Consider the following 25,345-nt stretch of genomic DNA (forward strand, 5'->3'; position numbering starts at 1 on the left):
AAAGAAATTTGTTTTTGTGAAATCATTGCAATACATTTTCTTTTTTCTTGAATTAATTAGGAACTGAAAATTGAGTACTAACATTGACGGCAAGTAATGGCAGTTCAAGTGATGCTCTATATCGGTCAGTTCGGATCAATTTTAAGTATTATAAATTCGATTTATTAATTTTTGGATTTAAATACGCTAAACTAATAATCAAACCAATGAGATATTTATTATCGATTTTCGGTTTATAAATTTTTGGTCTTTAACTATTAGATTTTTGGTTTAACCAATAAGAAAATGCTTTAAAAAAATACGACTTCTCCACAATTTTCGAATAACTTAAACATTACTGAAAAAGAAAAAAGATATTCTTAAAAAAAATATTCAAATGCTCATCAGGTTAAGCCCCAATTAGGATGAAATAATCTCCTAATTATTTAACACCAAACTCAATTTTTTTTGAGAAAGTGGGTAGGGAGAAGAGGAGACATCAAAAAAGGAGAAAAGAGAAATTAAAAAACAGAAAAATCAAACTCATAATTCACAACTCTAGTCGTCGCCTAAATCTTTTTGTCGTCGTTGCAACTTGCAAACTGTAGCCGATATCGTTCTTAGTTTTTTAGATTTTGAGTTTTGACGTTGTGAACCTAAAGCGACAAAGCCTAAAAGGTAAATACAATGTGAATTGTGAAATAGTGTGAAGTGTAAATTGTGCAGGGTACTAATAGTATGATATAGTAATTATATATTTACATTTATATTTTTTGTTTGATATTTGTGTATGAGTAAAAATTAAATAGTAAATTATTATAGTCTTAGGCTTCATTTGTTTGTACTTAATGGAGGTCTGAATCTTAGTCGTTCAGATTCAGCCCATTAAGTGTGTTTGATTTTTAGGTTTGAATCTAAACCATTCAAATTCAACTCATTAAGTCCGTTCATTTTTTTTTTTTAAAAAGCCTCTTAATGGATCTGAAAAGATCTGAACGAATCAAATCTGTAGGAGAGTCTTAACAACATTCAGACTTATTAAATAAGATAAAAAAAATAATGTCTCGCCTCTCTGCTCTTTGCACGACTTTGCTCACTGCTAGATACTTTCTTCATCTCTTTTCTCAATCAAACACTAATTTTATCCTCTTGAACCGGTAAGTTTTCATAGTCTTTACAAATATTTTTTTTGAATATTAACATTTTTTATGGAATGTATTGAAGTTTGTAATTCATAGTCTTTACAAGTAATTCAGAATATTTTTTAAACCCCTTTTCGCGATATTGCTGCTGCAGGAGTATATTAGCGGGTGGGAATGTGGAGTATGTTTTTTCAAGTTTATCTTGCTCAGTGATTTCTTCTCCGCATAAATTTAACTGAGCTATAATTCTAAATAAGACAAAATTATATTTAATTATATTTTTAAAATCCATTAATCTGAGATTTAGCCAATCTGACATGCTTGTGGAAGCATAACCAACTTTAGGTGGTCATATCTTTCTTTTAAATTTTTCCACAGTTTAAGGAGGTCTTTTAATGTGAGATATTGTAATTTTAACTCCTCGTCAAGATGGTGGTGGAGAAATGTCATGACTTTGGTATGATCTTGACTAGATGCCGTATTGTCATCTTTGATGGTGTCTGCCAGACCCATTGATTCTAGATGTATTTCGGCATCTAGTGTCTATGATGAGTAGATTTTTCCAGAAATATCAAGAGCAATAAATTCAAGTTTTGAGATATTAGACATTTTAAGAAAATAAAATTCTTACCTCTTTTTGTTACATTCTTAAAAATATAGCTCAAAGCAATGGAGGCTCGTGTTGGTAATGTGTTATAAAATAAATTAACTTCACAAAATAAGAATGAGAAAGTAAAGAGGAGAACGAAAGAGAAAGCCGTGTTTGTATTTTTTTATCTCTATCTTACATTGTAGAGGCAACATTTAAAGAAAAATAGTGGAAAGTGGCCCCATTTACATTAAAAAAATAATATCCACTTGCTCTTAAACATTTCCAAATTTATTTGCTTAAAAGATGTAAGACTAGCTAAGATTTGCTTCTTACAAAGAAAAACCATGGCTGAAACTCAAGAAACAGTTTCCAAATCAGTACAAGAAGTAGCAAATAACAATCAAGTTCCAGAAAATTATATTCATGCACAAGGATCAATCAATACCTCTCCTCCCCTGCTGGATGTGCCACAAGTTGATCTTAGCCTTCTCACATCCCCTGCAAGACAACAAGAGCTCAACAAACTTCAATCAGGTCTCAAGTTTTGTGGCTGCATCCAGGTCTAATTTTTATAATCTTGGAAATGGATTTTTTTCTTTTTCTTGCTTAGCTTGTTATTGACGGAAAGAAAAGAAATGAGAATCTTAGTAGGTTACCTAAGTTTTCGATTTACCACCTTATAATTACCTTCTCCACGGATGGATCTAGGAGGGAGGGGAGGTATTCGCTCTAATCATCTCCGGCAATAAATTACAAGATAATGTTTATATTTACATACATCTACAATTTTTGAATCTTTTAAATACAAGAGTAGAGATTGACTTAGCTATTGTTTGGCCTCAAATTTTTAAATATTTTTGGTAAGTTATTTTTGAATGGAGTTTTGGTGAAATTTCATGCGTTTGACCACAATTTTTCTCAAGAATATTTGACTGTTTCAAAAATATGATTTTGTACTTGTAAATTTTAAAAATTATTAAAAATATCCATAAGTTGTATTATTATTTTATAATGAACATGTTTTGTTAAAATAAACTTATAACGCATAATTGACAATAATTAACAACAAAAAAATAATAATACGACAAGAGCAATACATTAATCGCATTAAAAATAATTTTTTCTTTTTTCTCAATCTTATCGCTCAAACTATTTTTTGTCGGAGGAAGTAGTAACAAACTATTCTATTATTAATAGATAAAGATGTTATTTAATTATATTAGTTGACCACGTTGATTGTGTAAGTTGGTAGATAAATATTAGTGGAAGTCAATAAATGATGAGTGTTTTTATAAGGAAAAATATAAAAATTTGAGGTAATTTTTAAAATTTTTAAAACTTGCCAGATATTAGTTTTTGGCCCAAGTTCTAGTTTTTTTTAGAACTTGAAAACTTGGGATGTTTGCCAAATATATTTGTCAAGTAATAACAAATTATATGATCAAACATTAGTTTTCAAGTTTTTGGGAAAAATTAGTTAGTCATTAGGGGTTCAAAAATTCACCTTGGGATTTCAAGTTTAAGTCTTTTTATTTTTTGAAACTCTTTAACAAAAGAGATAAGTGTCAAAAACACACCTTAACTATCACCTGTTATTGAGTTTCATACCTAAACTATTGAGAGTGTGAATTTCATACCAAAAATATTACTTATTAGTTTTAAAAAATACATCAGTGGTGTGTATAATGCTCTCTCTTTTTTATTTGAAAAAACCCTAACCCACATATCATTGCAAATGAATAAAATATTTTACCTTGACAAAATAAAATAGACTTTTAAAGTATTACTATCCCAAGAAAAAAAGAAATTATTTTCTTAAAAAATAGTTATTTTTTTTAAAAATAAAATTTAAAATATTTTTCTCACCCAACTCTACCACCCCTGATCTCCCACCCCCACCCCCCGCCCTTATACTTTTTAAAAATTTCTTTTATAATTTTTTTTTGAAAAATTCTGACTTCACCTCCTCCCCCACTCCTTCCTAAAAAAATTATTTTTTTAATAAAAAAATTCTACCCACCACATCTAACCTCCGCTCCTAATTTTTTTTTTTTTTAAATTTTTCTCGTTTTGTGTTAGATATGTACATGTATTTTTTGAAAAATATTTTTTCTACTTGCATATCGAATATAAAAAAATAAAATTTTATTTTAAAAAAAGTCTTATAACAATTATATATATATATATATATATATATATATATATATATATAAAACACAAAACGAGAAAAAAATTAAAAGTGAAGGATTAGGTGGGTAAGAATTTCTTTTAAAATTTTTATAAAAAAAATTAAAAATTTGGGGTGGGGTGGGGGGTACGGTGAGAGGAAGTGGTGGAGTATGATAAGAAAAATATTTTATATTTTATTCTATTATATAGTTTTTGGGATAGTAATACTTCAATATTTAATTTTAACTAATATTAATAATTTATTTAATTTTTGTCAAGGTGAAATATTTTGTCTATGTGGAGTGTGATGTGTCAATTTTTTTAAAATAAAAGAGAGGATGTAATACATACACTATGATGAAAGTGTAATAAAAGAGAGATGTGTGTTTCTCAAACTAATAAATGATAGTTTAGATATGAAACTCACACTCAAAATAGTTTAAGTATGAAATTCAAAAAAATATGACAGTTCAAATGTATTTTTGACATATTTCTTAATAGAAAGAGGATCCAAAAGCTAAAGAAAATGAACTTGTGAAAAAGAATGAAGGGCCGATCTAGCTTTCAGGCTATGGGTTCATCATACATACGGAAAAAAAAACCCTACACGAGGCGTAGGGATAACGACTTCCTTGTCGATGGAAGTTGAATATGTGATGGTGGAAGGCAAAGTTTGGATGCTTACCTTGCCAACACTTATATCCGACTCTACCCAAACTTTTCTGGTTCTCTCCAACATTACCCACTTGTCTGACTGTTGTTGAGCAGTTCTACAAAAATCTCAATAAATATTAGATATGAATTATAATTTTAACATTGTGATTCAAAAACAAAGTAATGTAAATGAGGCCAAGTTTGAATGTTTGTTTATTTATTATGTCTTAAATTTATATGTTAAATCGACTTCATCTAAGAAATATGAATAGTAAAGAAAAAGTGTATCACAAGGGGATGATAGTAAAGTAGTACTAACAGAAACGGACACTAACACAAAATCTATATGCTCTCTGCACTTTTGGTTGCAATATCCATCTAACATTTATGATATTGGAAATTCAGGTCATAAATACTGGAATGGCAGATTCATTTCTTGACAAAGTGCATGAAATTAGCAAACAGTTCTTTGCTCTTCCCACTGAAGAGAAGCTTAAATATGCCAGAACAGTTGATCAGATTGAAGGATACGGAAATGATAAAGTTCTTACAGATAAGCAAAGGCTTGATTGGTCCGATAGATTGTATCTAAATGTGTTCCCTGAAGATATAAGAAAACTACAGTTCTGGCCCCCAAAACCTGAATGTTTTAGGTACATCTTCTCTGTTTTTACTCCGAAATGAACAAATTAGACTCATACGGCTAACAAATTACTCCTTGGCAGGGAAATTTTTGAAGAATATGTCAAGATATGAAGTTGTTGAGTGAGTCCCTCCTAAAGGCCATGGCAGCATCATTGAACGTGGAGGAGAACTGCTTTCTGGACCAGTGTGGAGAACGCGGAACCATGATTGCAAGATTCAACTTCTATCCTCCGTGTTCAAGGCCTGATGTTGTACTCGGAGTCAAAGAACATGCTGATTCATCGGCCATTACCATCCTGTTGCAAGACAAAGAAGTTGAAGGGCTTCAGGTTCTCAAAGATGATCAATGGTTCAGAGTGCCTGTTGTCCCGTATGGTTTACTCGTTAATGTTGGAGATCAAGTTGAGGTAAGAAAGAGTAAACTAAATCATGCTGAAGGGCTTCAAATATGTTGGATTTATTTTTGAGTGATTCAAAATTTAATGCATCTTTTGGTAAGACAAAATTCTTTTATGAAGAGATGCATCCAACCGTTTTAGGATACATCTCTTCACTGAAAGGTATGATCGCTGGGGAATCTTATTAGTTAGTTAGTTGACTACCTGATCTTTCACATTGTTGGTAAGAGTTCGATATTCCACCTTGTAATTTCCTTCCCTATTTCCCCTCCCTTATCCCCATTTTTTTTTTGAAAAAAGGTATTATCACTCTGAAGAAGTATTAATCCCATTGCAGAAAATCTGTACTTGAGATGTACATTATTTGGCTCTTTATGATTTCATCTCCTTCAAATGTCCATTGTCCTTCTTCCCAAATTTTATAAACGAAGTCAAGAGATATAAGAGTTCGCTGAACTTCTATTTAAGTGTATTTTAGGAGTAGGACGCCGCCACTTTACTATTTGCACTCAGGTGGCAATGGAAGTCTACTCTGAAATCAGTGAGTTAACGTGCCTCGAACCTATTTTTCCTATCCAAAGTTCTCTTTCTTCTTTTACAATTAATCGTGGCGACTTGAATTGGTTGTTGATTAAATGTTCTTCTTTAGCATTACCATCTCTAATATATTCCAACAAAATGTTGTACACATGTAAAGTTCTCAGAATTGTTGTTCCTTGCTGCAGATAATGAGCAATGGCATTTTTAAGAGCCTCTTGCACAGGGTGGTGACGAATGCAGAACGAGAAAGAAACACCCTTGCTGTTTTCATTATGCCAGATGTAGATGTTGGGATTGGACCAGTGGAGAAGCTTATCAATGAGGAAAGGCCAAGAGCGTACAAGGACGTTAGAAATTATGTTGCACTCTTCTTCCAAAGCTATCAGCAGGGGAAAAGACCAATAGAAGCAGCAAAGATGTTAGAATATATGAGTCCACCACATGAGTTAGGGGATCAGGTCCCTTGACACAGTCGATCAACAGAATATTCAAGTAAGTGCAGAAGGTAAAATGACACACAATATTTACGTGGAAAACATCCTTGTTCAAGGGAGAAAAACCATGACCTGACCCTCAGGATTTAGCTGTCAATCTTCACTAAAGTGCAAGAGCAAAGTAAACTATTACAACCTATTGTACCTAGTTACTAACCCTCTTCACCCCTTTGCTTGTAACATCACTATTACAAGACTCAAGCCTAAGCAATGTCACTATGGCCCACTACACCACTGCCCCTCAATGATGTAGACTTTTCAAACACACTCCAAAACTAACTCTAGCAATGAAGTCAAAGTAAAACAATACATTTGCAAATAATGAAGATTCCTTTATACATCAGGAACTGATTTTACAATATTACACATAAGACTCAAACTACAACACAGCTACAACGCAGAGTATCTTGAGCAGCTCTATCAGGTCTCGTGCAACGTTTGTTGAAGTTCTTCTTTTCTTGAGAGAACACCAACACACGTTTTTTGATTATCAAATCTTGGAGAGAGAAACTAACTCACTTTGTTGTCCAAGGTTTGAGTATATACCTTGGAGATCCACAACCTAGGATACATTTGATTGGCTTCAGGTCTGCTGTCTCTGCTAGTTTTGCCAACCACAATAGAGGATGACAGCTTTAGTGCTGGCTAGTCTGCAACTTGACTTGCTCATGGGATCAGGTCGATCAGGTCCGTGTATCATGTCCTATAGTTTGTTGATCATCAAAACTAGATAACAAAAGATATGCCAAGAACTTCATTAGCTGACAACAAAAAGCTCCCTTTCTTTCTTTTCCATCCAACCCCAGTATGTTAGTTCCTTCTTTTCCTCTATTTGTATTTTACTAGTCGTGGTTGCCTGTGCTGTGCACGAGCCCAACACTAAGATCTGCACACGCTCTAATAAATGCAAGCTCTTGAATAGGAGAAAGACAACAGTTTGGTCTAGAACCTATTGTTATTCATTTACAAAATATACTAAATTCACAATATTTACCAAAGGTACGAGTGAGATTTGCATATGCCTCACCCTACCTAGACCCCCACTTGTGGGATTATACTGGGTATGTTGTTGTTAGTGCACAATATTTACCAAACAGGATGAACTGAAAGCTGCTTTGCCAAAAGAACAGAATACTTCTCAAACTGGGAGAGTATACATTAACAGTCCATTGCTCCCTTAGCATGTTCATTCAGTCTTTATCACTCATCAGTCATGACCATCTTTTTCAGCACCGCCTTACCTTTAAGTTATAACCAATATCTGAAAGATCCATTTATCATCTCGCATATATCTTAATCTAAACTCCTTGTAGATTCTAATAGTTCTCATGCAGATTTCATTTTAAAAGACTATGATAGAAAAAGGAGTAATATATATATACATACCTGTTGAAGATGACTTAAATGATACCTGTGCATGGGACTTTTGAGCATCAACATCAATAACTGTTATAGTAGCAAAGGCCTTTCAAGATTATACTTGCCTTTTCCTATGTAGGGTGTCAAAGCTTGTTAGTGAGCCTACCAAGGCCCGAAGAACTCAACTAAGATAATACCATTGAAAAATTTACCTCTTTTTTTGGTTTTCTATGCAGTGTCTAGTACCGCAATATTGGAGGCCGACTATTCGGATTCGCACCACATAGGATCCATTCGGGGAAGCGCTCCCTGCCAAGGATGAATGCATTAAAAGCTGAAGATTATTCAAGATAATTTCAAAATACTTTTTTGTGAATGCAAATGCATGATGAGATGATTTATGTTTACCAACAATAAAAGCTTAGAAAGATTCATGTTTCCAGTCCTTTTTAATGATTCAAATGGAACAAAAGTGCAGTTTCAGCGTCGGAACAATCTATAAATCATTACCAGTATCATTTGACGTATATAAACTTCTCTATGTTTCCTGCAGAGTTCTTCATCAACACTTGTTATCACTTCAATTCCTGCATCTCTTATTCTACCGACACCAGTTGAAGCGACCCTAGGATTTGGATCTGTCATCACAATCACCACCTTTATCCATGATTAATAATGCCTCAGTACATGATGAAGTTCTTCATAATGAGTATATGGCTCCAAGCTTACTTATACTGTTGCATTTTCTGCTAAATCACCAGCATCTCGAAGTGAGAAAACCTACATGTACACTTTTCATTTGCATAATTAGCACATACATAGTGTCAAGATCTGCGGCTTCTCAACAAACAAAATTACATATAAATGTGGTTCAACTGATAGCTAACTCAGCACAGACATAATATCAAGTTCCCTGAAATTTTTAAATAACCAAAAACAGAACGAACAAATTTCTACTGATATTGATCTCTTCATATCTATTCACGACAAGGAAAATGAATACCAGGACTAGCACCCTAAGAATTATTATGGTTTATCAAGAAAAGTACCATTGCAAAGAGTTATTGAATACTTGAATTGTGTTTTATTAATACAATTGAAGTAGTGTTTTTTTTTATTTTCTAACAAGACGTTACAATGATTTGATATTTTTTTACTCCTTTAAATGAGGACACAGCTTATAGAAAATTTTGAGTACGCCAATATAAGCATACGACAAGATCATTTTTTCTTGTCAAAAGCCAACCAGATTTTTTGAAGGTATGAGCAACCTGTTACTTCTTTGCCATTTGACACTGTAGGGATCTAAAAGCTTTGCCTTTTGTATGATAACGGTTTCAGGGCACCCTTACCAGAATTAAAATCCGCCAAACTAGTGTTAATTGATAGGAAAAAATCGCAAATTACACACACAAGATCACCAATAAACAAAACCAAAAGAAATTCAAGTGAATAATTTTTCCAAAGAACGCTTCTCCTTGCTCTTGATAGTGGTACGTAAGTGTGTCAAGTAAGCAAGTTAAAATAGGTTGTGTTACATAAATAGGCAGATCATTGACCTTCCCAAAAGTTAATTGCATCAATGTGCTTCAGATATCAAGTGCTTAAAGAAAAAAAATAGGGGAAATTAAGCGGATAAGCAAACATATATTAGTTAATTAGCTAATGTAGTTATAGTTTGAATTAATTACGGCTCGCAGCTTAATTTTCACTGTAATTACGTCCCCTCTCTCCTCTCTCATCGTTTATACATATACAAATACAAATTATATGGTAGATATACAAATACAATTATCCTCTTTCCACTCTCTGCCCTCTGTCGCTCGCCTCTCTCCTCCCTCTCCCAATCTTGCTTGTCAGATATACAATTACATGTGTATACCTGTTACATATATACAATTATTTGATAGATATACATATACAATTCGCCTCTCTCCACTCTTTGCCCTCTATCGATCGCCTCTCTCCTCCCTCTCCCAATCTCGGTCGCCTCTCTCATCCCTCTAATTGTAGTTACAAATCGTAATTAGCAAACTATAACTATGGAGCATAATTAAATTATTTTTGAGTGGTTATATGCTAAAATTCCTCAAAAAAATATTACATCTTGCTTTTCTTTTTTCCCTAACTTTCATATCAATTATATGAACTACAAAATTTGATTTATATATTTGACATGAAAGTGAAACATAATATACCATCTGCTAGCAGATGAAAGTGAATTCAAAATGTTCATTAAGGAAAGACACTTCACTGAGGCACAAATTAATGAAGCTAGACTATAAGCAGTGATACCTTTGTTGGGGAGAGGAGGATGATTAGGTTAATCTTAGCTTTGAAACAATGTACCAATTAACTCATTGGTTGGTATATTACCTATTATCCTCTAAACAAGTTATGCAATACTATGATTACTTCTCCCTCATACGCAAAATATAAAAACAAAACATTGAATTTCTCTTTTATATCTAGTTTTTTTTCTTTTTCCCAATAATTACTTCTCCATAATTTTCATCCAAACTTGGTGAAACAACTCCTCCTTGTGGAGGGTGGTAGGGGTGGGGGCAAAGAGATTTGGTCTGTATATTTTATTTACTATACAAGGTGTTAGTTTTTATGTATGGAAAATTGAAGATTACGATTCAAATTAATTGTTGGTCTCAGAAAATAAATATGTTTCAGTTGACACGAAGACAATTCTACAATAGTACAAAACATCCATCTCCTCCTTGGCTATCTATATGTAATTTTTTCTTAGGTTATTAGGTCAGCTAAAAAATATTTATAAATAAGCTTGTTATATTATGAGTAAGATACATAGCTTATTTGTTATCATAGGTAAAGAATAAAAATGACTTGATTGTGTAAGAATTTTTTTATATTAACAGTGTATAGAACTTAATTTCATACGGAAGTAACACTTCTTATGTTGTATTTCAAATAACTAACTGCTAGCTTTGTTCCGTTTAGTAAAAATAGTTACATCAAAATATTTGCGATTTTTGACGAATAAGAGAGTTGATTTCTTTTAATTATTATTTTACCCTTATGCTAATAAATATGGAAGGAGATTAATGTGATGAAAGAAAGAGTAGTAACAAAATTGAGATTAAAAAAAAGAAATAATTTATTTTAATTTATTATTTTTTAAAGGGCTTGTGAAAAATAAACGTGACCAAAAAAAAAAAGAGGCACTAATATATTTCTTGATAATAGTCATAATACTCTAAATTTTTTAGTGAAGGAAAGTTTGTGATTCACTTTTGATTAAAATGTTTTTTTAATCTTGTTAATAATCTAGAAAGCAAAAAAAGAAAAGAAAAGATAAACTACCTTACGTTAGGTGCTTTTTCTTTCATTTTAATTTCCTTATTTTTTATTCACATCTTTCTTTTTCATTTCACTTTCTTTTCCTTTACATGACTGATTTAAAATACTACTAATTGTCGCTATTGTTAAAGAAAAGGATAGGCTGAATATTGAGTTCCTTTTTTTGGACAAAAATTACTAAACTTTGCCTAAGTATCACAAGAAGTGAGTAAATATATTAGGAAAGAATAGTTTCGACGTTAAAGTTGAAAAATAATATTTTAGAAATTGAAATTATATTTGAACCATCGATTTTTTGTGAATAATTTTTTTTTATTTAAAAAATTAACCAAAAAATCAATTCCACCAAACAATGTTTTTTAAAAAATTAAAAAAAGGGAAATGTCTGGATACCTTTAAAAATTGTTTTTTTGTCACTTAGTTTTTTGACAGCGACATTAAGTTAGTGGCAGTTAATCGTAGAGCTTATCGAATTTAGTTGCATGTGGGGACATGAAGAAACACAAGAATCATATGGCTTTTGACAGTCATTAGTTTTGGGTATTAATTTTCTAACTTTTTCTCATTTTAACTTTTTGGGTATTAAATTTAACCATTTTGAGAATAAAATAATCTTTATTAAAAATAACTTCATATATAAAAGTACTCAAACCAAGATTTCAAATCAAGAATGAATGAATACGTATGATATGCACTTCTTCCACCCACACAGAAAAATAGCTTTAACTTGCAAAATCATATAGTGGTCCACAGAGTTTGTACTTTATGTAACACGCAAGAAATAATTGGGGAAGAATTACGTACCTAATGAAAGTTTGTTGTTAATTTTTTAAAAATTATTATTAGAATTGAATTTGAATGAAAGTTTGTTATTATTGTCTTAGAGATGGACCCCAATATCCATGTCATCACCAAACTAAAGAAAAACGACTCAGCAGCAAATTAAAATTAAATTAAAAAGGGCCTTTTCACCTATATATATACAAGTCTAAAAGACATCTATCACAATGAAAACAAAACTAATATTTCTCTTTCTATTAGTAAAAAAAAAAGACAATTAAAAAATGGAATCTTGGCTTCGTATTTTGTTCTTGTTTGCATGCTTCTTTCCAGCTTTCGTTGAATGCCGGATTCGACGTTACAACTTTAATGTAAGTGTTAGTAAAAAAGGAAATATTTTTTTTTTACGATATCAGTATAATTTAACTTGTTATAGTAACTAACATACGTAAGATGGTTGGTTTGACACAGGTGATGATGAAGACTACGACCCGATTGTGTTCTAGCAAGCCCATTGCCACTGTTAATGGAAAATTCCCAGGACCAACAATCTATGCTAGGGAAGGTGACACTGTGCTCGTCAATGTTGTTAACCATGTCAAATATAATGTTTCTATCCATTGGTAAGTTATATACAACAATACAAAGATTTTTGCATGACACGTGTAGTTTAACCAATTATAGCATGTTAGTTACAATTTTTATAAGGTCACTAAGTAATGTTTATTGTACATATTTACCGGCAATGACAATAATGTCACACCTAAGATTTGAGCAAATGATCTAAAGTAATTTTTGTACCCCTTTACTACGACACTTGAATTTTTCAGTATGTTAAGGGATTTAAATAAATTTATGTATAACCAAAGAACTCATTTTTTCTTTCTATATTTGCATAGTATAATTTTTCGATGAAAGAGATTCAGTTGAACCCTTACGCCTACTTAGCTATGCCCCTGAATCATAAGTGACTTGATTGTATAAATATTTGTGACGCATAAAATTTAGGCTCCCCTTGAAAATATTAAAGATTAGTTTCCATTGTCAATCAATTATATTCACTTAATTGGTTCATTTTGCTTTACACAATACATCTTTTTTAATTATTTGGTCTTTCTGATAGGCATGGTGTGAGACAACTTAGAACAGGTTGGTCAGATGGACCAGCATATATTACGCAATGTCCAATTCAGCCAGGTCAAAATTATGTGTACAACTTCACCATCACTGGTCAAAGGGGTACACTCTTTTGGCATGCTCATATTCTATGGCTAAGAGCCACTATGCATGGTGCCATTGTCATTTTGCCTAAGCTTGGTGTGCCATATCCATTTCCAAAACCTGACCATGAAGCTGTAGTTGTTCTAGGTGAACATAAATTACTCCACTTTTTTTTCCTTAGAAAAAATATAATTCAATTTGCTACAAAATGAGATCATAAGATTAATTAGCTTAATTTGATGATCTAATGCAGCTGAATGGTGGAAATCTGATACTGAAGCTGTGATTAATCAAGCCATTAAGTCAGGATTAGCCCCTAATGTTTCTGATGCTCACACTATTAATGGTCATCCTGGAGCCATTTCAAATTGTCCATCCCAAGGTAATACCTATAACTAGTTTATTTGAAAAATTGATGAGTTTAAATTTTGTACATTGACCGTGTATAATTATTTTTATTCTATCAGGTTAAGTTACCTACAATAACATGTAACCATTCATGATGAATATTATGTTATTACTTAGAAAGAATGTAACTTATATACATTGACACTGTAATTTTTTTTGGGTGACTAGGTAATGTAAAATCCATTTTATGCTATGAGTGTGTAAAAGTTAAACTTAACCTATTGTAACAGGTCTAAAAAAATACACTACATGCTAAATCCATCAAAATAATTCATGTGAAATATAATAAATTTTGATTTTTGAATATGCAGGTGGATACACATTGAGTGTTGATCCTGGAAAATCCTACATGTTACGAGTAATCAATGCTGCACTCAATGAAGAACTCTTTTTCAAAATTGCTGGTCACAAAATGACCGTGGTCGAAGTAGACGCTACCTATGTAAAACCCTTTAAAACAGAAACAATTATAATTGCACCAGGCCAAACCACAAATGTAATTGTCACAGCTGATCAAGGTTCAGGGAAATACATGGTTGCTGCTTCTCCCTTCATGGATGCACCTATAGCAGTCGATAACGCGACTGCAACAGCCACGTTACATTATTCGGGCACTCTAGCTAGTTCGACTACTACCCTGACTAACACCCCTCCCAAAAATGCCACCCCTGTGGCTAACAATTTTATTGACTCTCTTCGAAGCCTTAATTCGAATAAATACCCTGCTAGAGTACCAAAAAATGTGGATCATTCGTTGTTTTTCACGGTGGGGTTAGGAGTTAACCCCTGTTCTACTTGCAAACAGGGGAATGGAAGCAGAGTCGTTGCTAGTATAAATAACGTCACGTTTACCATGCCAACTGTAGCGATTTTACAGGCACATTTCTTTGGCATCAAAGGAGTTTATACGACAGATTTTCCTCAAAATCCGCCGTTTAAATTCAACTATACTGGAACACCACCAACAAATTTGGCTACGATGAGTGGGACTAAGGTTTATCGATTGCCTTATAACGCGAAAGTTCAATTAGTTTTGCAAGATACTGGAATTATATCCCCTGAAACTCATCCAATCCATTTGCACGGGTTCAATTTCTTTGCTGTTGGTAAAGGGATAGGAAATTTTAATCCAAAAACAGATCCGAACAATTTTAATCTTGTCGATCCTGTTGAGAGGAATACAATTGGAGTGCCTTCAGGAGGATGGGTAGCTATAAGATTCCGCGCTGACAATCCAGGTACTATAGAAAAAATGAAAGAAACAACATGTTACATTCAGTTAAATTGCACCAATAGTTCAATTTTTTTTTTTTGACATTATCAACGTATATAACATAAATTCACGAGGCATCTTATGAATTTGCAGGAGTTTGGTTTATGCATTGCCATTTAGAGATTCATACGACGTGGGGATTGAAGATGGCGTTCCTTGTAGATAATGGCAAAGGTCCTAATGAGTCACTTTTGCCCCCTCCAAAGGATCTTCCAAAATGCTAAAATTTTGAATGTAGGAACACAGCAAAGGCTGAAAGCTAAGAAAATTGCTTGTATTCATTTCTTGAGTGAAACTGGAAAATTTTTGCTCAAGCAAATCTATATGATAATAATTTGAAGTTTGTACGTATACATTCTTTTTGCGGTTTCTAATAGAAAGTTTGATGATGCGTATTTCTTCCATCTCTTCCTCTTGCTTTAGTTAATGCCCTTTGCTAAGTCCTTAGATATGGACAGTTTGTATTTTTCACATTTGGAATTGAATACCTTGGCTAGCTAGATAAGTTATGGAATGACAATTGCTTAAATAAACGAAAGTATCCACATCGAGGCTCGTTATTAGTCCATAGAACATATCATGATGTGGCATACCAAATTGCACGACTTGTGTAAAATTTGCTGTAGTATAAGGTGTAAAAGGATCAAAAAGTTAAATAGTTGCAGAGGAGTAAGCTGATGATAAAAAAACTTGTGTCAATTCTATAGAAAAAAATAATCATATTTTTGTCAATGTTGTCTGTCATTATCTCTTTACTCTGTACCTTTTACATGAATAGATTTTCATCCTCTGTTTAAAAGGTATACCATTCGGACTAGTTTGTAATGAGAGCAACATCTATACCTTAATTCCAAACAAGTTGGAGTCGACAATCAATAGTGAAAAGAGGAAGAAGAATACCTCTGTTCTTATGAACCAAAAATGTCGACCAAATTGGTCATATAAATCGCTTAGTGGGAAATGTCCTGAAGAAATCCAACGAGTAACTAATAATCCTGTTATACAGAAAAAAGTAACTATTATGCCCTTTTCTGACGAATCGTATAGTTTTACAATTTCATCGATTATGACTATTTAAGAGAAAGTAACTGGTGTAGAAGTTTGATATTTATTTATGAATGACTTTTCAGCATGCTTATGCAATTTTATGAGTGTTTAAGGAGGAGGATAACCAATCACTCCGTCCACTATATTAAAAATAGATGTTTATTTAGAAAATGAATAAGTTACTAATTCACTTTATATTCAGAGGCAATTAGATCCACTCAGTTTAGATAAATTATTTTATACAATAAGTAAATTTCTTGACGTACACACATATAGAATGTGGACATAACTAAGCTACTAAATTCTACCGAACCCCTTTGCTTGCCACCTTGTCACAGCCTCAGGAAACAGAATTGGATCTCTGGAGTGAATTAGATGAAGAATTCAAATTCAAGAAGTGGATGCAATCCTCAATGGCTTCAGCTCTTTGAGAATCAAATCTTTCAGCATAAGAACTCGATCTGGCCAATCTTGTCGAAGAGACTACTTTACGTGAATTATACCTTTTTCTGTTTGAAAAAAAACTTAGTGCACTGCCCACCTTAGTTCCTATATCCTTCAAAATACTCATTGGATAAAATCCAGAAGAAGAAGTTCTTTGAAAAGTACTCCAAATAGATGAAGAAGTTGGTTTTTTGTTAGTAGAAAATAAATTTGTTGGCTTGTTATGATGATCATAGCTACTATTCATGACTCTTGTATTCATTTTTACTTGGTAGGTTAGAATTGGGAAAATGCATGATAAAAAAAAGGTTATTTATTGAGAATTGACGATCAAACCTACTTAACCTACTACTCTAATTTAATAGGACCACTACAAACTTTACTGATATATTTTGCAATTGACTGTGGACCAAACAGGTGTTTAACTCACGTAATTACCTCCCTTAATTTTAAGCAACACATAATCATATTAAGGGTGTGCTTGACATGAAAGAAAAATGTTTTACAAAGAACTTTGTCTTGAAGAATATTTATATAGGTATATAATCTAGTCAGATACGGTGAAAAAGGGGTCGAGGATAGAATGGGGCAGGGAAGGTGAGGGTTGGCGTTGGGCCAGGGAGAGCCTAGGTTAATTGAATCCTCATTTGTCGAAAAAAATATAGTACTTCCTCCATCCCATTTTATGTGGTACTCTTTGACTTGATATGGTGTTTAAAAAAAGAAAAGACTTTTGAAACTTGTAATTTAAAACAATTCTTAAATATTTGTGTGGCTGAGAATCATTTAATTAAGAGTAAAAGAAGAATTTTAAATATAAATTATTTTTAATTATAGTAAAACATTCTTTTTTAAACGAACTAAAAAGGAAAGGGCGTCACATAAAATGAGACAAAGGGAGTATTATGTTAATAGGGGAATATGGAACCTGTTTTTTTTTTTGTAAAAGGATCAAATATACTTCTATACTAAAATAATTTAAATATATCACTTTTCGGTTTAAATATAATTTTTCCGTTATATTTTCGGTTCAAACACAACCCTCTCATTATAATTTGACACAAATTTATCCATAATTTTGACGAAGTACCACGTGTGAAACTCATAATCAAATAAGTTATCCCCAATACTAACACGTGTTAAATTATGACTTCACCATTAGTATGGTTGGGAGTTGGGCGAGGGGGGTAGGGATGAGGTGGAGGGGAGGGGAGTAGTTAATGCGTAATATCACTTATGAACGAACCCACCCTAAGTCGAAACCTATTTAATCACAAACAATAAACGGTCTGGAAGTATACGAGCTTGATGTAGAAGAAATAGTTGGTGGTCTATGTTTCACCAAATTAGTCACGAATATCTTCATTCTGATATTCGTAAATTGTACTGTAACTCTTAAATTGACAGGAATTCTACTTGTAGCAATTAGTTAGGTAATGTTCTTTTGACCTCATTAATTTAGACATCGTGCGTGAGACAATATACTTTTAAAAGTCCATATACAGATAGTGTTGACAACATTCAAGTAGGTTTTGATAATGACAATTGAAAACCAGGTGCACTTGTTAGACGGTGCATTAGGCAGACGCAGGAAACTGAACAAATCCTTATACAAGTCAAAGACGCAGAAATAAAGAAAGACGGTACAATATGACTCCTATAGAAAAAAACAATAAAACTAAAGTTGTATTTCCCTTGTAGGACTCAACTGGACAAATCTTTATCCAAGTCAAAGACGCAGAAATAAAGAAAGACGGCACAATATGACTCCTATAAGGAAAAATAATAAAAGTAAAGTTGTATTTCCCTTGTAGGACTCAACTAGGTCTTAAAAAACCAATGCTATAAAAAGAAAAGGTCGCACAAAGGATTAATGGGTTTTTTGCAAATCTGATATTGAATTTCTCAAAGCAAAAGGCAAGATAGCAATTTAAGAGCAAAACATCGAAGAAAGAAGAACTAGAGTTAGGTTTTCTTTCTGAAAGTTAATTCATGTATTTGAATCTACTTAGGAATATTATTGAGTTATAATTTTTTAAGGTAGAAAGTGAGACTTGTAACAAGAAGTGGGTTTGACTTCTTGTGAGTTCGAGTTTCGATTATAGTTAATCGTTAGAGTTTAGGTACTTGAGCTAGTTCCTTGATTATGGAGTTGTAATCTAAAACCCCTCTTTGAAGGTTAGTAAAGTTTGATGGAAATTCTACGAGGGGTAGGTTATGGTTTTTCTTACCTTGAAAAAAGAGATTTTCCACAATAAATTCTGTATCTTGTCTTTACTGTTTACATTCGTATTACTAGTTCAGAACCTGATTCTTGAAATTATTAGGTGGTATAAGTTTCTTCGATTGGTATCAGAGCAAGTCTTTTTACTTAAAGATTCAAATATTGCACAAGAAGGATAATCACAGACAACGCCTCCACTATTCAATGGGAAATACTACGGATGGTGGAAAAACAGGATAATGGATCACCTGATAAGAGATAGTCCAGATCTCTGGAATGTTATTCCTAATGGACCCACTATTCCTATGAACACTGGAACAGATGGGACAACACAGGTACCAAAAGACAAAAAGGAGTGGAATACGAAAGACAAACTGGCAATTCAAAGAAATGCAAAGGCTAAGAAGATCTTAATTTATGGAATAGGTCCAGATGAATACAACAGAGTCTCTATCTGTCAGAATGCAAAAGCAAATATGGGACACCTTGAAAACTGCTCATGAGGGAACTAATCAAGTCAAGAAATCCAAAATCGATAATCTGAATCGATAGTATGAACTGTTCAGAATGATGGATGGAGAAATAATTCAAGATATGCATATCAGGTTCACCACTATAATCAATGAAATCTATTCTCTAGGAGAAGTGATTCCAACTGGAAAAGCTATCAGGAAACTCTTGAGTATTCTTCCTGAATCATGGAAAAGAAAATTAGAGGCAATTACTGAGGCACGTAATCTCGACAACGATGATGATAGATGAACTCATTCGAAGTCTACTGACCTATGAAACAAAGAAGAACCAAGAAAAAGAAATCGGAGGCAAAAGGAAAGAGAAGAACTTGGTTCTTAAAGCAACGGAGAAAGATGACTTTGAAGAGGAGAATATAGAACTGATGACAAAAAGGTTTCAAAGAATGCTGAGAAAAGGACAAACAAGTCAGAGGAGATAACCTCATAGAACCACTAACAAAGACCTAAGAGAGCAACTATGTCACAAGTGTGAAAGTCTAGATCACTTCATCAAATTCTGTTCATTATGGGCTTTGGAGTACAAAAAGAATAACTCTGAAAGAACAAAGGAAGTCAGGAGTGATCAATACATCCTTACAAATTGAAGAATGATCAATCAAGAGGGTGACCTGACTGTGAAGAAAGCTTTTGCAGCATGGGAAATTCTCCTGGAAAAGAGTCTGATGGGACTGAAGCTGGAAATCAGTCATTACTGGCAATGGAAGGAGAAAGGGAGTACGACTTCTTAACACTAGTAGCAATTGCTCAGTCAGATGATAAGGAGAACCATTATCAGTCAAAAGATATAATCCTAGCTTTGATGGCTGGAACAAATTCAAAAGAAGATGAAGAGGACAACAAGCAGACCAAGGTAAGTTTTCATCAAATCAAAGAAAATCTTCTTTTCTATTCCAAAAGGAAACTAGAATCTTTATTTGGTGTTCTCATAGATGCATATCATACAACATGTGCTGCAAAAAAACATATGTTGGATGACTATTCACCCTTGAGAACAGAGAATGAGACTCTAAAAGCCTTAAACAAAAATCTTCAAGAAAAAATTAACGGACTAAACTCCTTTAGGAAAAGAAAATATGTATAAAACAATGTACACCTTGCTCTAGATGAAACTATAAAGAGGTTAAACAATGAGTCACAGTCGTTAACTAAAAAGAATGAGGCTCTACTCGAGGAACTTGAGAAAATTAAAAAGGAATTAGAGATCAATATGAGATGGACAAAGTCATTCATAATCCTTGACGATATCCAAAGAAGCTAATCCTCAACTAAACATGAAATAGGTTTCAAGAATAATTCTATAAAATCTGGTGAAAACTGTTATGATATGCCACGTACTCACTGTGAACAAAATAGTCATCAAACATACATACGTCAAAAGAGAACATGGCTATTAAAAATAATCTAACCTATGTGAAGAAAACGTCTTATAGAACATGAATCAGGAAACTGATTCACAAATATAATCTCCTACCTAAATGGACTAAGAAAAATCTAATTCATCATTTCACTCCCAAACAGGAACCCAAGTGGATTTGGGTGCCCAAAATTAATCTATAATTGATTGTGCAGGAATAGGTAAGAGGAAGACATAAGCAATGGTACTTGGATAGAGCGTGTTCAAGACACATGACAGAAAACAAAAATAACTTCCTCTTACTAAATGGTTTCCATGGAGGAACCGTAGCTTTTGCAAATGGAAAGAAAGGTGAAATCATGGGAATTGACAAAGTTAGACCTTCCCATTCTCAAGTAATAAACAATGTATACTATGTTTGAAGGATTAAAACATAATTTTCTTAGCGTATCACAAATATGTGATAGAGGAAATAATGTACTCTTTACATTAATTGCGTTCAGAGTAATTAGTGCAAACTCAAAGAAACTAGTCCTTATAGAAAAAAGGCATAAAAATGTCTTCAAAATTGACATTATGGGCCCAGAAACACCAATGCTCAAAAGCCTAAGTGTAGTTGATGATAATTCATTCTTATGGCACTAGAGACTGAGGCATGCAAGCTTCTCAATAATAAATAAACCAATATCTAAACAACTGGTGCGAGGACTGCCAACGAGATGATTTAATGAAAATCAAGTATATGGAGCATGTGCGCAAGGAAAACATGTGAGATCATCATTCAAACCAAAGAATATGGTAAGCACAAAGAAGACCCCGATACTGTTGCACATGGAATTATGTGGATCAATGAGAGTCTAAAGTTGTTGAGGTAAGAGCTATGTGTTTCTTATTATTGATGATTACACTAGATTTACATGAACTCTGTTCTTAAGTTCAAAAGATGAGACATATGATGTATTTGAAATTTTTGTAAAACTAGTTCAAAAGAAATTAAAATGTGAATTAATGAGCATCAGATCTAATTATAGAATAATTCGAAAACTCTAAGTTGCTTGAGTTCCCTGCTGAAAATAGTGTAGATCATAATTTTTTGTACCACAAACACCACAACAAAATGGTGTAGTGGAACGTAAAAATAGATCCTTGGAAGACATGGCAAGAACCATGTTGATTGCCAGTGGTCTTCCTAAGAGGTACTAAGCAAAGGTTGTATACACTGCATGTTACTTGATTAATAGATACATGATTAGGTATGTACTCAATAAAACACCTTATGAAATAATAAATGGAAAAAACCAAATTTAGCGCATCTCAGGGCCTTTGGCTGTGTATGTTGTGTACACAACAATGACAAGGATGCTTTAGGAAAATTCAATGCCAAAAGTGATGAGAAAATTTTTCTTAGATATTCTTCTCAAAGTAAAGCCTACAAAGTTTTCAATAAAAGAACCAATCGTGTCGAAGAAAGTTCACATGTTATATTTGACGAAGCTAATCACTTGGTCGAGAAAGATGTGCAGGGCAATAGTGATGAGATGGGTATGACGAACCTACTACAAAGAGATATTGATGATGCTGACTATGAGGACACCAAACTTTCAAACAATAATGTCGAAACTCCAGACCTAAATCATAAACCAAATGAGCGTACTGAGGATACTCTTCCAACTATGGACATCATCTCTATTGAACCTGATCCTTATCCTCCAGTCACAGGAGAAAGAAGTTAGACAAACATCTGGAAACACAAAAGCTCTTATCCTATACAGAACCTGCTCACTCCTCTTGACTCAGGAATTCAAACGAGATTTAAACTACGGAACCTATATGCCTTATCCGCATATCTATCAGTCATAAAACCTAAGAATATTAAAGAAGCACTTCTATATGCGGATTGGATCACTATCATGCAAAAGAAGTTAAATTAGTTTGAGCGAAGTAAGGTATGGAACCTGGTCCCCAAACCCCAAGATCGAACAGTAATAGGAACAAGATGGGTATTCAGGAACAAACTAGATGATCAGAGAACTATCACAAGAAATAAAGCTAGGCTTGTGGTTCAGGGTTACAATCAAGAGGAAAGGATTGAGTATAATGAGATATTCGCTCCAGTAGCCCGAATAGAAGAAATCCAAATGTTGATCGCATTTGCATAGAAAATGTATGTTCGTCAGCCACTAGGTTTTGAAAGCCATGAATATCCTAACAACGTATACAAATTGGATAAAGCCCTTTATGGCCTCAAGAAGACACCACGTGTATGGTATGATAGGCTGTCCATATTTCTTCTTACACATGGATATATAAGAGGCAAGATCAAAAATACACTGTTTCTCAAGAAAAAGAGCCCTTATGTCTTAATCGTGCAAGTATATGTCGACGGTATCATTTTTGGAGGAACAGATGCACGTATGGGTGTCGAGTTTGCCAAACTTATGAGTAGTGAATTTTTTTTACCCCTCATTTTGGAGGATTTATAGTGTTTCCACATTTCCCCTCCAGTGTGACTCGAACTCAGGACCTACCGGTCGTGGGTGGAGGTAAGTGAGTAGTGAATTTGAAATGAGCATAATGGGAGAGTTGAACTTCTTTTTTGGACTTCAAATCCACCAGTCATCATCAGGAACATCAATTAATCAACATAAGTACATCAAAGAACTACTGAAGAAATTTGACATACATGATGCCAAAGTACATGACACACATATTGCCACCACTACTAAGCTTGACAGGGATGAAGCTGGTTTCCCAGCCGGTGACACAAAATATAGAATCATAATTAGATCCCTACTATACCTCATAGCTAGTAGACCAGACATAGTGTTCAGTGTCGGATTATGTGCACGTTTTCAGTCATCTCCAAAGGAGTCACACATGAAGGCCTTCAAAAGAATACTACGTTACCTTAAAGAAACTCAGAACCTAGTTTTCTGGTATCCTACAGGAGAATCCTTCGATCTAGTTGGATTTGCTGACGCAGAATATCTTGTAGATAGAAAAAGCACATTACGTATGACATATTTTCTTGGACCAAGTCTGATATCATGGGACACATGAAAGAAAAACTCAATTTCCCTATCCACTATTGAAGCGGAGTATGTAGCTACTGCGTCATGTTGTGATCAACTCTTATAGATAAAACAACAACTCTTGGAATTTGGAATTATTATAGGATGCATACCAATAAGATGTGACAATACAGTGTGATGAACATGGCTAAGAACTCGATCCAACATAAATGGACCAAGCACATTGATGTACGACATGAGGTTTTGTAAAACTGAAGATCAGGTGGCTGATATTTTCACCAAAGCATTAGGAAAAGAATAATTTGAGAAGAACAGACTGGCACCTTAGTCTAATTTACCAGTCAAACTGACCAACCTCCCTTTTTGGCAAATCAATTGATAAGTAGTGATTTTATTTTATAGATATAATGTGACTTACTAACTCACCCGTGTACCGTATCAAGTACACACTTATGTTCAAAGAAATACTACAGCTACGGTCTGATGATATTACCCTTAGTTTTCTATAACAAGATGGAGAAACAAATTGACTGCACTCAAGAACCAGGTCCTTCCCTTGACAGGTAGGCACTCATCCTCTTGGTCTTTACTACTACAGTACATCTTAAATATATGTTCATATATCCAACTAGTACATTACTCTTGAACCTGGTCCTCTTACCTATATTATACATTCCAAATGGGCGGAAAGTTCATATTTCCTCTCTAAATTTTAATAAGAAGCACGCTGACCTCGAGATTTTAACCGTCACCTCATCCTCAAATCACTCGTCAGAATATCATCAATGCCCATCAAATCTCCTGTAAATCTCTATACACTCATCACTCTCCAACCGTCACATCCATTGATTCTTTCTTCTCTACTAAAAAACCCTAACTGCATCCGTGGAAGTTCCCACTCTCCCACCCACTACCCTCCTAGCAACAACCATTCTTCAAGAAAAGACTTCAACTATTACAACCCTTGTCGACTACTCCGACGATGAGGACCCGACATCACCTCAGGGACATTTGCTCAAGAGGAAGATCACCCAAATCCTCAAATAGGCACACCATCTATTTTGCCATCGTTCCCCCTACTTATCACACTAATCAACCTCCTCCTCCACCATATGCCACCATTGAACCATACACCCCATCATCATCACCCTCACCTTCTAAAATCCCTAATCTTTCACCGTTCTTTTCTGCCACTAAACCCTTCACCCCATCGCCATCACCCCCACCCCTGAAAACCATAACCCTTCGTCCTTCCCTATTTCACCCACTAAAACCTCTAATGTGTCTCATAATTGTCCTACCATAACAATTTCTCAACCATCTTTCTCCCAGCCCATGTCTTTGTCACCATCTCACCCTCCTTCCACTTCAAATAATGATGTTTTGCTGAATTACTTTTATCGGATTTCTCCTAACAGACCCCAGAAAACACATTGCTGTTAAAAGTGTGGGGCCTCGCACTCCGTTCACTCATAGCCAAAGGAAGGCCGAAGTAGAGGAGGCTATTGAATCCAATCGCAAACGTCCACGGAGTTGGGGTAAGTCTACACTAAATCCTGCCTCTCCTCCTATTGCCCTTGGTTTGACTTCTGATGAGTTTCTTGAGTATATGCATTCTGAACCCACCACCTCTAGTATTAAGCCAAACAGAAGTTTAGAAAAAAATTTTGCTATGGGGAAGGAGTTATATTTTTGGTCTAAGGTTGTTCGTAGAGGAAGGGTCATTG

General features: G+C 33.8%; 1 protein-coding gene and 1 pseudogene across 1 annotated transcript; both read left to right on the forward strand.

Annotated features, from left to right (window-relative positions):
* The first annotated feature begins 1,980 nt into the window (after nt 1–1,980).
* On the forward strand, nt 1,981–8,524 carry LOC129876064 (jasmonate-induced oxygenase 4-like; annotated as a pseudogene).
* A 3,804-nt stretch (nt 8,525–12,328) lies between these two features.
* LOC129876684 (laccase-4-like) lies at nt 12,329–15,359 on the forward strand. The gene is made up of 6 exons (XM_055952171.1): nt 12,329–12,453; nt 12,554–12,705; nt 13,206–13,450; nt 13,557–13,685; nt 14,023–14,949; nt 15,078–15,359. Exons 1-6 carry the CDS (start codon nt 12,367–12,369, stop codon nt 15,206–15,208), a joined length of 1,671 nt encoding a protein of 556 aa, XP_055808146.1. The 5' UTR covers nt 12,329–12,366; the 3' UTR covers nt 15,209–15,359.
* Nucleotides 15,360–25,345: the final 9,986 nt, after the last annotated feature.

This window comes from Solanum dulcamara, chromosome 12, assembly GCF_947179165.1.
Source record: "Solanum dulcamara chromosome 12, daSolDulc1.2, whole genome shotgun sequence".
Classification (NCBI taxonomy): domain Eukaryota; kingdom Viridiplantae; phylum Streptophyta; class Magnoliopsida; order Solanales; family Solanaceae; genus Solanum; species Solanum dulcamara.

Excerpts from the sequence above, each read along its gene's own strand:
- LOC129876684 (XM_055952171.1), top strand. The coding sequence starts at position 12,367 with ATGGAATCTTGGCTTCGTATTTTGTTCTTGTTTGCATGCTTCTTTCCA. Across the intron at positions 12,454-12,553 it reads TTCGACGTTACAACTTTAAT|GTGATGATGAAGACTACGAC; the intron begins GTAAGTGTTAGT and ends GGTTTGACACAG. Across the intron at positions 13,451-13,556 it reads TGAAGCTGTAGTTGTTCTAG|CTGAATGGTGGAAATCTGAT; the intron begins GTGAACATAAAT and ends GATCTAATGCAG.